We start from the raw sequence: 15,559 nt of genomic DNA on the forward strand, positions 1-15,559 counted from the left end.
TCAAAGGAGGAAGAATGGCTGAACATTGATGATATGAAAACAGAGATGGTGAATACTTGAGGGATAGTTTAAGAAGGGATGAGGGTAGGGGGGTGGATAAGTAGTGGGGACGGGGGACTGGTTAGCCCTCAGTTCTTCTTGACCAAAACATTTATTCCTCAAGGCTGAGCCCTAGTTTATTCCTTAGGCTGAGCCTAAGTATGACTCAATACTGGAAATATCTTGTGACACCCCCACTCCCCCATCTTTCATGGAGAAAAGAGCATGCAGACACTCCAGGAAGGAAGCATATAAAGGCTGCTCTTATTGATTTCAATTCAGTCCTCCGTAAAATGTTTATAAAATTCAATCTTTCATAAAATGCGTATAAAATGGATGATTAACACCAAGCAGTAAGTAGCATGGGATAAGGCTCTGGGGATTGCTTGCCTTCAGACCCACTGGGCTGGAGGCAGCTGGCAGAGGTAAACAGAGCCAGTGCGCCTGCGCACAGCGCCTGAGTCACGTGCCTCAGAACGTCCTAAAGGGCGGTCCGGGCGCTAAAGCCTCCGCTGCAAACCAAGGCGGGGCATCAACCTTTCCTTCTGTTGGAAACTCCCCCTTCTTCCCGGGCCGGCCGCGCCGGTTAGCGGGACATGGCCTGCTGTGGAGCGGGCAGCACGGCCCCCGCGGTACCCCTGAGGTCCCCAGGAGTTGGCAGTAAGGGCTTGCAAAGGAAAGGGCCGTGGGAGCGGCGCCGGTTGAAGGCGGCGGTGGCGGAGCAGCTCAGCCGGGATGTGCTCAGGTAGGAGGCGGCGGGAACCGTGGCATCGTGTGCCCAGCGCCCCCTCTCTGCTCCCCGGTTTCCTGGTCCCTCCCCGCCGCGCTCTCCTTGTTCGCCTAGCGGCTTTGCTAGATCTCACTAACCAACCATCTCGAGCATTGCAGAGGACACACCGCATTCAAAAGGAAACCGGAAAGGAAAACTACAGTGATGTGCAGCACCAGTGCATACTGGAGTCATTTCAGGACTAGTCTGTCTCTAACGTGCATACTGGAGTATTTTCAGGAGGACCAGTCTGTGGCTGATGTCGGGGTGTGTCCAGATCCTGAATTGTACACCGTTTTTTGTTTTTTGTTTTTTATTATAAGAAAATGATAGGGAAAGGAGTATTTATTTTGGAATAAAGGACAGAACAAATGACTGGAGCCTTGCAGTTCCTTGTTCTAGGCTCTCTATAAACAATTTATCAGAAATGCTTATGTGGGAATCCCTACTGGTTGCAACCTGGCTTCACCTCTTAGAATATTCTACAACTCCCAGCTCCCGCAAGACCCTAAGCAAAAGAAAGAGTGTCCTAAGTTTAACCCTTTGTGAATATCCACCCCAGATTGTAAGGAATCCAGTTGAGGTAATCTGCTTCTAAAGAAAATGAAGCCGCGGGCTGGAGATAATGGCTCAGCAGTTAAGAACACTGTTCTTGCAGAAGACCGGGTTCGAATCCTAGCACCCACATGGCAGCTAACAAATGTCTGTAACTCCAGTTCCAGGGAATCCAATAGCCTCTTCTATCCTCCTCGGGCATTCATTGCATGACATGGGTGCACTTACCTACATGCAGGCAATACACATGTACACATAAAATAAAAATAAAATATTTTTTAAATGAAGCTAAGAAATATTACCTAGTAAATTTCCATTTCCAGCAAAACACTTGATTCCTGAATTTCTGTGTCCCTAAGAATAACCTGTAGGGCTTGTTAAATACAGGTTTACTGGGTCCCAGCCCATAGTTGTGATTCAGTTTGGTCTGGGATAAAAACCAAGATTTTGCATTACTAGCAAGGCCCCAGGAATGCTGGTTGGTGACATTTTTGAGAACCCCTGAGCTAAAGAATATAGAATTACTAATATCTGGCTTTTTAAATTATTTTATTTATTTATTTTTGAGATAGTGTCTCACTTTGTAGCCCTGACTGGCCTTAACTCACTATCTAGACCAGGTTGACCTTGAAGTCATAGACATCCTCTTGCCACTGCCTCCCAAGTGCTGAGATTCAAGGTGGATGCCACCATTTTTGGCCTATTCTACAGATCTTAAATGTTTCCTCAGAGAAATTTGGTCATCCCCACCTTGGGCTTCATATGTTACTAAGGAAACGGGTTCCTTCTCTTTGGATTCTTAAACTTGTTAATAAAATAATTTTAAAACATATTCAGTTGGAAGCTCAAGGATAGTTTTATTAGAGTTTGAGAGAAAACAGGTCAGGCAAGCTATAAATCTTGGCAGCTGTCTGGGGGAGGGAGATAGAGAAAAGAGAAAGTCGTATCTCTCAGGTTAGGACCTGAAAAAAACCAGCAGATTCAGCAGTAGGGAACAAGCACCTCAAGGTTCGAGGGGTAGCCTCAGAGAAAGAGTGAGAAAGTCCAGAGTTTCCAGGGGAGAATGCCTTTGGCCAGTACCCCACAGAAAAGGATAGAAGGAAAGGTAAAGTTATGCTTTTGGTTAGAACTCAGAAACTCAGGGGAGGCAGAGGTACCCTGTACTACATGGTGGAAGCCCTGCAAGGGGCTGCATGCCACTGCAGTGAAGGGCTTCTGGGAAGGAAAAATATATTAAGGGAATAATTATTCTTCCCCACCCTATAGCATGTCTTCGGGTGAATCTGTTTCTGAAGAGATGAGGGTACCAGCAAGTGCACACTCCTGGCCAGGTGACTGAGAAACCCAGTTGGATTTACTCTTAAAAGGAGACAATAGCATGTGTATGTTGGAATGTTGGGTCTCTACCTAGGGCCTGAGGTAGAATTTAGAATCTTTTCTTTTGATCTTGAGGAAGTAGCTTTGTCTTAATGTGCCTTAAAGACCAAATATCCCACATTTTCATATGGTAGTTTAAATTTTAAGAAGGCATTTCCCTTTCTATGGAGTTAGAGGCCAAAGTCCAGAGGGAGGGGGTACATCCTTAAGGTCTTCCAAGCCAGTTAGTCTCTATCTAGCTACGTAACAGAAGTAATATGTATCACCACCATATAACTAACTGGTCCTGTACTGGGTCCTGAGAAATCAAAGCTTAATGAAATAGGGCTACAGAAATGGTTCAGTGGACAAAATGCTTGTCCTGTAAGCCCAAGGACCTGAGTTCTGAGAACCCATGCTGGCCGTGATGGTAGCCTCAATGCTGGGTAGGTGGAGACAGGTAATCCCTGGTGCTAGCTCACCAACCATTAAGAGACCTTGTCTAAAATGAGATGAAGCCTGAGTAACAGCACCTGTAGTGGTCCCCTGGTCTCCAGGTGGAGAAAGAGAGAGAGAGAGAGAGAGAGAGAGAGAGAGAGAGAGAGAGAGAGAGAGAGAGACTTTTAATGACCCAGAGTTAACAGAGAGAGAGAGAGAGAGATTTAGTGCTTTTGCTCATACTTTAGTGACAGAGATAAAAGGCCAAGCAAAAGTTGAGGTACGTTAGGGGAAGGCTTGGTAGGGTGATATTTGAAGAGCTCTTGGGGGTTAAGAACAGATGAAAGATGGAGCAGAGAAAGGTTTGTATCTAAGCAAGGGGAATGACTTCTTTTTACAGGCACAGAGATTTGAAAGAATTCTTGGGAAAACATGTTGTATTAGATCTAGGTTACCTGAGGTATTGGCAAATGTGGGAAAGTGAGGACAAACAGGAAACAGTTTCATCAGTTAAGAAGCCAGACTTGAGTGGCTGGAGAGGTGGCTCACAACCACCTGTAACTCCAGTTCCAGGGGATCCAACACCTTCTGACCTCCATAGACACCAGGCATGCATGTAGTACACATACACTCTTACAAACAAAACGTTCATACAAGTAAGTCTTAAAAAGATAAAATTTCAAGTCGCATATAGTGGGTTCATAATCACAAGACCAGCCTGGGCTATATAGCAAGATCTTATTTCAGAAAACCAACCAACCCATTGAAATCTACCTGATGACTCATGCTCAGGTGCCAAGGATCCATGCTCAGGTGCCAAGGATCTCAGAAAGTAACAGACTGACAAGTAATAATCAGACACATAGAGATTAGAGATGCATGTGCAAACATCTAGGTGTTAGTTGCATTAAAAATGAGTTTTTCTGTATGAAACAGTTTATTTCAAAATGAAATGGAGATCTTTTTAAAGATTAAAACATCATTCAATTTTATATCTTAATAGGGTTTATACTGAGTTCAATATCCTCTAACTGTATTAATTCAACTGTGAATCTAAAAATTTACGTCCAGTTTTGAAAGAGATGCATCTTTGCTCTGGAAACTGTTATTGAATATGTTAATGCTGTAATGGAATGCTTCTTCTAAAAAATATTTTTATTGATACAAAAAAATTATGACTAACATCTAGTTCCTCAATTTGAGAGAAGAGAAATTGGAACTAGATATCAGTTAGAATTTTGTGGTAGTCGAGGACTACATACTGGCAGCGGAAATGGAGATGTTAACAGGATTGTTGAATGAATACATGTGGGGGAGCTGAGAAAGGGAAGAATGGAAAATGGCTCTATGCTGGATAGCTTCAATTGTCAGCTTGGTACACCTGGGTGGAGGGAACCTCAGTTAAGGAAGTGCTTCCACTGGATTAGCCTGTGGCCATGTCTGTGGGATATTTTCTTGACTGTTGTGTGATGTGAGAGGGCCCAGCCAACTGTACCCCCTGGGCAGATGGTCTGGTGCTGTATAAGAAAGCAGGCTGAGCACGGCCCGGGCAAGCCAGTAAGCAGCGTTCTTCCCTGGCCTTTGCTCCAGGTTCCTGCCCTGAGTTCCTGCCTTGCCTCCCCTTGATGATGAACTGTGAACTGTAAACCAAATATTCCTCCTCAAGTTGGTTTTGGTCAGTGTTCTTATCACAGCAACAGAAAGTAACTAGAACAGGCTCCAAATCTTAGGACATTTGAAAGGGAGTTATGCAATGAATATTCATGAGGCTCTATCCAGAAAACAACTAGAAATATGTCTGGTGTTGGAGAAATTGGACTAGCACATACAGATCAAAGGTTGGTGGCATCACCAGTACCGTTGTCCAAATCAAAGATTGTTGTTTTGGCTTCACCTTCTGTAGCTAATCACCAGTGCCTCTGGTTATTGCCCAAATGCATCCTAGTTTCATCCCTCTCTCACCATCCACCTCCTCCAGCTCAGGCTCTTTGCCTCGTCTGTTTGTGCAGTAGTTTTTCTTATCTTCCCATTCGCCTTCATGACCCCCTCCACCCAAATAATGGGTGATATTTTTGAAAAATTCACCCATGTTTCAGACTATTCAGTGACTCTCCTTCAACCACAGGACTTTAAATTTTTTTGCCTCTTTATTCATCTGTATGTCTGCAGCTTATCTTTTTTATTGAATTTTTGCAATTTTTCATGCTGTATAATTAGATCCCCTCCCCTTATTGCCCACCCTGCTCAATTTATTTGTTTATGTTAAAAAATATCTTATTCAGTATTCTAATTGTATGTGTATGAGTGTATTGCCTGCATGTGTGTAAGCACACCTGTGTTGTGAAGTGCCTCAGAGGTCAGAAGAGGGCATAGGATCCCTGGAACTGGAGTTACAAACAATTGTTAGTGGCCATGTTGGTGCTGGGAATTGAACCTGAGTCCTCTACAAGAGCAGCCAGTGCTCTTAACTGCTGAGCCATCACTCCAGCCCCCTGCCCAAATTTAATGGTCTCATATATATATAAAATAAGGCCTATATAGTCTTAATTAGTGTCCCCAAATGTCCTTCAGTGCGGTTCCATCTATTGGAGCCTGGTTAACCTACCAAAAGTCCCATCCTTGAAAGATCTCTGTCCCTCCCAGCAGCCATTGGGTGCCACAATTTCCTTAGGTCAGGTTGGGTTTCTTCCTACTTCCCCCTGCCCATGCTGGGATTGTGTCTGGTTTGAACTTACATGAGACTTGTGCATGCTGTCACCATTGCTGTGTTCATATGAGTAACTGTATGCAGCTTTATTTGCACCTTGACATCCTGAAAGTACCCTATGTAGATCAGTTTGTAGTTCCACAGCTTTGTAAAGAACAGAGCTAGGAACGCTGCTAATTTGCTTTTCTAACCAACTCCTATTCAGTCTTTAAAGATCACATTTGATTTGCATGTCTTGTATAAGGTCCTTGTCTTATCTCTGTCTCTGAAAACAAACAAACACACTGAATTTGCTATTAAATGGATCATGCTCTTTAATTTCCAGGCCTGGTTTTTGCTACCATATTCTAAATTCCATGGGGGCAAGTATTATGCTTTAGTCATCTTTAAGTTCTTAGCACTTAGTACACATTCATTCTCAAAAAAATTCTTTTTAGTGACACCTAGGTTTTAATAAAGTCTAAAATGTTTTAAGTAGATTTCACTATTATTTGAATATTTTTCCTCTCCAAAATCCAAGCTGAAACATGACTGTCATAGCAGGAGTGTTTAGAGGTAGGCCCTTAAGTAGTGATTAGGCCATGAGAGTTCCATTCTTATGGAACTGCATTTCTTATTAAATTTAGAGTGAATTTGGGGCTGAGGAGATGTCTCAGTCTGTAAAGTGCTTGCCATTCAAGTGTGAGGTCCCGGGTTCAATCCCCTAGTTCCCACATAAAAAAACTGGGCATGGTGGTACACACCTGTAATCTCAGCACCTGGAAGGCAGACAGAAGGCTCCCTGGGGACTTGCTGGCCAGCCATTCTAACCACATCAGCCAGCTTCAGGTCCAGTGAATGATCCTGTCTCAAGACAATGTAGAGAGAGATTGAAAAAAACACTTGACATCAACCTCTGACCCCCACACACCTGCATGTGCTCACACAAGCAGTTTTTTTTAAAAAATGAGCGAGTGTGGCCCTCATTTGCTCCTGCCTGCCCTCTTACCTTCCATGTGATGATGTAGTGAGCAGGCTGGTCCCAGATACTAGCACCTTGACATCAGAAAGTGCTAGCCTCTACAATTTGTTTTGTTTTGGAGACAGGGTCTCACACTGTGTAACCCTGACTGGGCTGGAACTCTCCATATAGACCTGGCTGGCCTCAATTTCACAGAGATGTCCCTACCACTACCCACTGAGTGCTGGGATTAAAGGCCTGTGCCACCATGACTGGCAATTTCTGCAACTGTGAGCCAAATAATCCTAAGTGGTAAATGGCCTGTGTGGGGTATACTGCTACAGTAATACAAAATGGACTAAGAAAAGTCAGCACATTTAGTGGTTGGCAAAAAGAAAGAGAGAATGAAGTTGGGTCTCAGCCTCACCGAACCTTTGCTCCAGCCTGCTCCTTTTTGTTAAGTGATCCAGTAAACACATCTTACTATTTAAACCAGTCTGAGCCAGGTGTTTTGTTGTTGGTTTTTTGGATTTTTTTTTTTCGGGTTTTTTTTTTTTTAATATTTTTTGAGACAGGGTTTCTCTGAAGCCCCAGCTGGCCTGGAACTGCCTATGTAGATAGAACAAACTGGCCTCAATCTCACAGAGATCCTCCTGCCTCTGCCCCCCAAGTGCTGGGATTAAAGGTATGGGTCACCACATCTGGCTATATATTAAAGGTATTATAACCACAGCTGGCTATAATAATTTTTTTAACCATTGCCTTTAAAAATAATTTTACAGATACTCTTGTTAGCGTCTCTTTTATAAACAGGGTTTCCCTGTAATCTGATAGCTGTTTGATTACCAATTGGATTTGGCTTTTCTTTTGTTTTGAGATGGGGTCTAATGTAGCCTAGGTAGGCTCGAAGCTGGCTGAGGCCTAGCATGAATCCAGATCCTGGTCCTTCAGCTTCCCTCTCTGGAGTGTCTGAGATTCCAGGCATGTGTACCTCCAGCTCTTCATTTTAGGTGGTGCTGGAGATCAAACCCAGGGCCTCTGGGAAGCTAGGCCTGCCCTCTGCGCAGTAAGCTGCATCCCTAGTTGGCTACTACTAGTTGGAATGCTTTCATTTTCACTTTAGCAGGGGTGAGGACTCAGGGAATGTTGAGTGGAGAGAGGAACAAATTGGGTATACAATTAAGTGTTTTCAGCTGAAGTGTGAGAAAAACAACACAGTTGGATAGCTTTAAAGTTACCTATGAAAATAGTATATTGATGGACATAGTGACCAAACTAAAACTTGTTTGCAAGGTTTCAAAAACTCATGTGCTCTGAATCATTTGTTTCCTTTAGGGTAAAATGGGATCATTCAACAGGGAGCAGATACTGAACTCTTGCTGAGTACTGATGATGCTTAGGTTTTGATCTTGGGGAGTTCATTGTCTAGTAGGGAAAAGCACATCAAAATAATAATGATGCAATGGCAGCTGTGCAGTCCTGGGATGGGAAAGGAGCCATTAAGTTGGTCTTGGGGGAGTTTGAGTGTCATTGGCAACTCTCCAAGCTTTCACTGTAATGGAGATCTCTACCCAGTCCTTACCTCCTGTGGTGTACTGGTGTGATTGCAAAGTATCTCCTAAGATACAGAAGTCCTCTGAGAATCCATACCTTGATAATATTCATGATATTGCTATAGTGATTGTATTGCCATAGAGATGCAAAATATTTTTTAGAGAAGAATGTATGTAAAGAGAAGAAATACATAGTTAAGTACAAAGGGGCAAATGAACATGAAATTTTCTATAATAGTGTTGATTTGTGTTCTTCAACTTAAGTATATATACATGAAATGAGCAGACTTTGCCGTAACTATATATATAGACTAGCAAAGGAGCTCAGTGAGTTTACCCCGAGCCTGTCATTTTTGAATAATAGATTAAGGCATGATTAATTCTGTTTGGTGGGAATGGGAAATGGATTAAATGTCACATTCTTGATGTCCAAGCTGCATTTCAGACTTGGTAATTAACAGAACAAAGTGTACCAGTTTCTAATCTGAATTGTCTATTGTTATGTCTGGTTTGTTGGTATTGACTATTTACATTTTTGGTTCAATTTCAGCAAGATTTTTAAACAATTGATTCTTTAATAGAAACCATGTTAATTTTCTGCTCTGTGTTTCAAAATAAAACTAAAAAGGTTCACTTTAAAAGAAAATAAACATAAGCAGCAGAAAACAAATTTTATTAGAAGGAATTAAGAAAAAAGTTCAGACACGGGTTTTTACTTTTTTAGTGAAATAGTCTTTATTTCCACTGCAAACTTTTAGAACATTAGATTCTAAGCCAATATTAAGTATGCTGTTCTTTGGAATGAACTCAAGACAAACCCATTTTCTGTTAACTTATTTTTGTAGTCAGTTTTCTTCCATCTCTGTGTGAGTTCCGAGAATGGAACTTAGGTCACTAGGCTTGCACTACAAGTGCCTCTGACCTCTGAACCACTTTGCCTGCCTTATTTTTATTTTGTTGTCTTTGTATTTTGAAGTATATATGTTTTTTAAAAATAAGTGTTATACATTTTGTAGCTTCACTAATTAAAGTATGACTCCTTTTTTTCTTACAGACTCTTAAGGGAAGAAATTCATACAGATGTTACTTTCTCTGTAGATGGTTCTTTGTTCAACATACACAGAGCAATCCTTTTAGCAAGAGTACCTGACTTTTATTTTCATGTTATTGGACAGACATCAAATAATTTAACAAATCGTGAGCTTGTTTCTCTGGATAATATCGAAGCTTCAGAATTTAGAACATTTTTACAGTAAGTACTTCATCTGGTTTTCCTCTTAGATTTAAATCTGATAAATACCTAGGGTGTTTTGTTTGTTTTGTTTTCAGTGGTTTCATATATATATATATATCGGGAAAATCCATTCATTTAAATTATTTTATTCCCTTAATAAACACTAGAGTCTAGTATTAATAGTATGAGCTTAGTCTTGGCAGAGGCAAACTTTATTCACAGTCAGTGGTGTATGTGCCTGTGATCTAAGCACTCAGAAGGCTGAGACAGGAGGATCACAAGTTTAAGGCCAGCCTGGGTTACATATGGAAATGCTGTCTCAAAGACAAACCAGAAAAGACAGATCCTGGGCTGGAGTATAGCTCAGCAGGCCTTGGGTTCAATCTTCAGCACCAGATAGAAAAAGAGAAGGGAAGAAAACAACATTCCCAAGAGAAGTGAATGATGCATTCTCTGGTGATTTTCTTTTCTCTTATCTTCTTTCCTTCCCTCCCTCCCTTCCTCCTCCCTTCTTCCCTCCTTCCCACCTTTCTTTCTCTCTCTGCCCCTGTCTCTGTCTCCTGTCATCTTTTCTGGGGATCAAACCCAGGGCTTTGGCTATACTAGGCAAGCACTTTACCACTGAGCTATACCCCCAGCCCTATCTGGTAATTTAAATGATTTATTCTTTCCCAGTGTTGGTCAGTAATGGACCTATTGATACTTTAGTTTAGATAATATTTTTGTTGGGGCAGTGCTATGTATTTTAGGATATTTATTTATGACAAACAAAATATCTTCAAACATCACCAAATGTCCTCTGGGAGTACCCAAATTGCTCCCTGCAGAGAACTGTTACTGTGTACTGACTTCTGTACTATTGGTATTCAAAACTTCAGACCAGTTTCGTTATGTTCTTAAAAATATGGGATTGTAATTGGTTCCATTTCATAGTTATATATTTTAAAATATTTTTATTGATTGAAAAATTTTACATAGTCTGTTTTATTTTCAGACCTCCTCCCCACCTCACCTTACTACCTTGCCTCCCTTTCACTTTTTTCTTTTTTTAAAGGCTTATTGGAGTCTAAACTGTGTTTCCAAAATGCTCTTGAGTATGGATCTTAATCCATTGAGCTGCTATAGTGAAATCCCTTAGATTGGACAATTATAAGCAATAGAAATTTATCACCACAGTTTTGGAGGCTTAGAAGGCTAGGACAAAAGCATCAATAGAAAAAAATAATAATAAAGAACAAGTAGTATGTGGGGGGTCCTGAATGTGACCAAAATACGTTGTATGAAATTCTCAAAAATCAATAAAAATATTTTTTTAAAACTCCACCAGCAGATTTGGTGCCCAGTGTGGACTAATTTCTCACAAATGGCACCTTCTGTCTTCACATGTCTTCAGGCCTCGTTCTAAAGGCTATTTATGAAGGTGGGAACACTCATGACCTAATGACCTTCATTTTAATATGATTAAGTTTCAGCCAAAGATTGGGAGACACGCATTCAGACCGTGGGAACTTGTGCACAGTCAGCAGTTTTGGAAATGGATTAATTGGACTTTTCAGTAATTTAGGGGATCCATGTGTTTATTGAATTTAGAAATGTCATAAGCTAAACAATAGGAAAAACTAGTTTAAATTAACCCCTGTCCTTCATTTCCTTTTCTCGAGTAATGTTTGGTATATGACTTAGTTTATCAATTCACAGTTGGTGGCCACAAACATCTTTTCCACTTCCTAAGTTTTATGAATAATGTTGCTGTGAATGTTCATGTGCAAATCTTTGTGTGAGGCGGCGCCTTCATTTCTGTTGGGGTAAAACTATTGGGTCATATGATAACTTTGTGTTTCACCTGCAGGGGAACTGCCAGACTCTTAATCCAAGGCTGTACCAGTCCACATTCCCCCTAGCAATGTGGGAAGGGTTCTTTTTCACCATAGCCTTGGCCTCCTCAGTATCTCCTGTCTTTGATTTCGGCCATCCTAGTAGGTATGAATGAGCCCATAACTCAGTGTGGCTTTCATTTGAATTTCCATGATTGCTAACGATGTTGAGCATATTTTCAGGTACTTGCCATTTGACATTTTCTTTTGAGAACTGTTGCTCTCTCTCTCTCCCTCCCTCCCCTCCCCCCCCATCTCTGTCTGAGGCAGAGTCTCCCAGTCTCCAGCTGGCCTGGAATTCATGATGTAGACTAGGCCGGCCTTGATCTCACAGATCCACCTCCCTCCCTCTGCCTCCCCCGTGCTGGGATTAAAGGCATGTACTGCCATGCCTAACTGACATACACGATTTGTAAATATCCCCTCCCATTTTTTTAGGTTGTCTTTTCACTTTCTTGGTGGTACCATTTGTGACTTAACAGTTTAAATTAGAGACTGGAAAAATGTCTCAGTGGTTAACAGCACTGACTACTCTTGCAGAGAACCCTGCTTCCTTTCCCCGGCATCTGCATGGTGGCTAACAGTTGTCCATAACTCCTTTTCCAGGGGATCTGATGCCCTCTTCTGGCCTTTATGGACATTGCATGCACAGGTATACTTGCATACAGGCAAAACACTCACAAATACAAATAAAAATAAAGCAAATTAAAAAAAAATAAAATTTTGATGTAGCTCAGTTTATCAAATTTTTCTTGTCACTTCTGTTTTTGGTATTATAGCTAAGAAACCATTATGTAATTCAGGGCCATGAAAATTTACTCCTGGGCCTAGAAAGATGTCTTAGTGCTTCAGAGCACTGTTTGTTCTTGCAGAAGACCTAGGTCCAAATCCCAACACCCACATGGAGGCTAACAGCCATCTGTAACTGCAGTTCCAGGGGCTCCGACACCTTCCTCTGACCTCTGAGGCACTGAATGACAAGGGTGCACTTACACACATGAAGGCATAACACACTCATACACATAAAATATGAATAAATTAATTAAATAAAAAAGCTTACTCCTGTATTTTCTTCTAATAATGTTATGGCTTCATCCTTTTGGCTGCTATATTTAGGTCTATGATTAATTTAGAATTTTTGTGTCTAGTGTAAAGAAGGGATCCAACTAACTTGATTTTGTATATGGATAGCCAAATTTTTCCTAGTATTACATTTTTTCATGTGTGGTATATACATGTGTACATACATGTTCATGTGTGTAATGTGTGTGTACATGATGAGACCAGAGATTGATATTGGCTGTTTTTCTCTGTTTTTCTCCACCTTATTATTTTTGGAGACAGAGTCTCTACTGGGCCTGGAGCTCACTGATTGGGCCATGCTAGCTGGCCAGCCAATCCCAGTGATCCTCCACCTCAGCACTGGAACTGCGGGTACACACCATGCACCAGGCTGGCTTTTATGTGGGTCCTGGGAGCCGAACTCAGGTCCTCAGATGCCCAACAAGTACTTTACAGACTGAACGATGTGCCCAGCACCCCTAGATAGCATTACTTTTTGAAGAAGCTATACTATTGAATTATCTGGACACCCCTGTTGAAAACCAGTTGCCCTTGGTTATGAACTGAATCCCCCCACAACCTCCCATTTATATGTTGAGCCTCTAACCCCCAGTATTACGGTAGCTGGAGATGGGACCTTTAGGAAGAGGCTAGGCTTAGGTAAGTTCATGAGGTTAGGATCTTCATAAGGATCAGTGCCTTTGTAAGAAGAGACACTAGGGAGCTTGTGCTGTCCCCTCCCCACCACATAAGGATACAGTGAAATGGTGAAATGTTGCTATCTGGAAGCCAGGAAGAACACCCTAACCAGATCCTCAACCATGCTGGCACTCTGATCTTGGACTTCTAGATTGCAAAACAGTAAGAGATACAATGCCCATATTTATTTTTTTTAATAATAAAGAAAATATTGTAAAATATATACTGTTTCTTACAGAAAGACTCGTTTTTGCTAATAACACTGAGATGTTGGTGCATGCATCTCTAATCTGTATGAATCTGATTATTACTACTCATAATCGGTAGCACTTGGATCCTTGGCACCTGTGTATATCTATAAACTCATTGGGTAGATTTCAATGGTAATGTTTGTCACCTCTACTAATTAACATGACATGAGTAAATTTTTATGCTTCCTCCTCAAATGTAATAGATTTTTTAAAATTTGTTGATCGGTGTGTGTGTGTGTGTGTGTGTGTGTGTGTGTGTGTGTGTGTGTGTGACCCAGCACAGCCCAAACCATCTTATTCAACTGTATACCCACTTCCCAGATGGCACCCTCCCATAGCCTCCCTCCCCCCACTAGAGCCCTTTTACTGTCTTCCCTGCTACTGTCTGCTGTGATGTTGGCACCCCCAGCTGTTCCCCACTACTTGTCCATCTGGTGAATCTAGTCAGCCTATCTAGAGGTCTTGTTTTAGGAAGGTCAGCTGTTCCTCATCTAGCAGCAATCACTTGTCAATATTCCTTTAGATAATATTGGGGTCTGCTGTTCATTTTCCCAATTCTATGCTAGGTTACTATCTAGGAATCCCTTGGGCCACCCTGGCCAACACTCAAATGAAGGTAACTCCTATCTGGCATTGTTGCTTGTTATGTAGGCTTTAGCTATACATATGGACTCTTAAAACATTATATTGGCCCTTTTTTAGCTTTTTAAAAGGTTTTATTTCAAGAACTTTGCTTTTTACTGGGATTCCAAAAATGGTGGGTCGAAGTACCAAGAAAATGTCAGCTGAATAACAGCAGAGGTTTAGAAATCACGGTTATAGAAGCAACATACAGACAGCACAGACAAAACAATCCAATGTGTATAATTCTGTTCCATTTCTTTGCTTATTTTAAGTGTTTTTTCCCCTCCTGTACAAAACACATCAGAGCGTACCATGAGATCAGAAAAGAAAGGCTTAACAAATGGCTACAAGAGATGGACTCTGTGCAAGAGGAGTTCCTGGTTCTTCCCACTCCCATCCCCCATGTCCTCTCTTCTCCCTCCTCTTCAGGTTAAGTTATTCTGCAGACAGTTCACCTCCAGCTCAGCCTGCTCACCCTTGCCCCCCTCAAGTTTGGGTGACATGGAGTTCTGGATGTTAAAGGATTCCTCCTCTTTCAGGCAGGACTTGAGAGCTTCTTGGATTTTGTGGGGAGCACTGGAATCATCCTGGAAGAGGAGAAAGTTGGGATGTTGGAGGGAAGGAGGCAACGGGTAGAGCAAAAATTTAATGATCTCAAGTTTTCCTCGCTGGCTGAAAGAAGTACAGCGCTAAGGCCCAAATGAACTGGAAGTACCCAAAGAACTGTGCCAGCAGCTGGTACACGGCCATGGTGGTACACATGTGCAATCCCATGTGCAAATCCCTGTGTTTGCCCATTAAAGATTTGCAGGAAAACCACACAAGTACAGGTCTCCAGCTCCACATTCCAAGCTCTCAGAGAAATCTGCCCTGCCCTCCACCCCCCCCCAGCTTCCTTCTTCATCTCCCTTCCCCTTCACATCCCCCTCCCTTAGGATCTTTGTTCCCCGCCCCGACCAGTGGTCCCTTGATCTAGCTTCCTAGATTCTGCAGTTCTCCCAAGTCAAGCACACGAATCCACGTGTGAGGAGAATGTGCCGTGCTTGTCTTTCTGCTCCTGGGCTACCTCCTTCACTCTATCAGTTTACTGCTGGCAGTTCTGTCCATTCACCTGCAAACTTCATTTTCCTTTACAGCTGCGTAGAACTCCGTTGTATAAATGAACCACGTTTTCATTATCCATTCACCAATTGAGGGACACTTAGGTTTCTTCCATCTATTAGCTATTGTGAGAAGAGCAGCAACAAACATGGATGTACAAGTGTCTCTGCAATAGGATGTGTTCTTTGTGTATATGCCAAGGAGTGGTATAACTGGGTCAAATGGTAGGTTCGTTTGTAGTTTTTAAGAGTTCTCTACACTGCTTTTCGTAGGGGTTGAACCTGTTTGCAGCCCCAGCAGCAGTGGATGAGTGTTCCCCTTTCCCCACATCCTCTCCAACATTTGGTATCATTTGTT

At 41.9% G+C, this 15,559-nt stretch overlaps 1 protein-coding gene across 6 annotated transcripts in view; it reads left to right on the forward strand.

Annotated features, from left to right (window-relative positions):
* Window positions 1-539: 539 nt before the first annotated feature.
* The window catches only part of Kiaa1107 (KIAA1107 ortholog), a 99,615-nt gene continuing 84,595 nt past the window's right edge, over window positions 540-15,559 (forward strand). For 2 of the 6 annotated variants that reach the window (XM_029560489.1, XM_029560491.1), the window contains exons 1-2: window positions 541-784; window positions 9,412-9,609. In XM_029560489.1, coding sequence (XP_029416349.1) covers window positions 636-784; window positions 9,412-9,609 — 347 coding nt within the window. In that variant the 5' untranslated portion in view covers window positions 541-635. Of the gene's footprint in view, window positions 785-9,411; window positions 9,610-11,440; window positions 11,572-15,559 lie in introns of those variants that run through there. The other 4 variants (XM_008826828.3, XM_029560492.1, XM_029560490.1 and 1 more) reach the window with 4 other exon arrangements.

Source organism: Nannospalax galili, unplaced genomic scaffold (assembly GCF_000622305.1).
Source record: "Nannospalax galili isolate Female #2095 unplaced genomic scaffold, S.galili_v1.0 scaffold451, whole genome shotgun sequence".
In the NCBI taxonomy this organism is placed as follows: Eukaryota; Metazoa; Chordata; class Mammalia; order Rodentia; family Spalacidae; genus Nannospalax; species Nannospalax galili.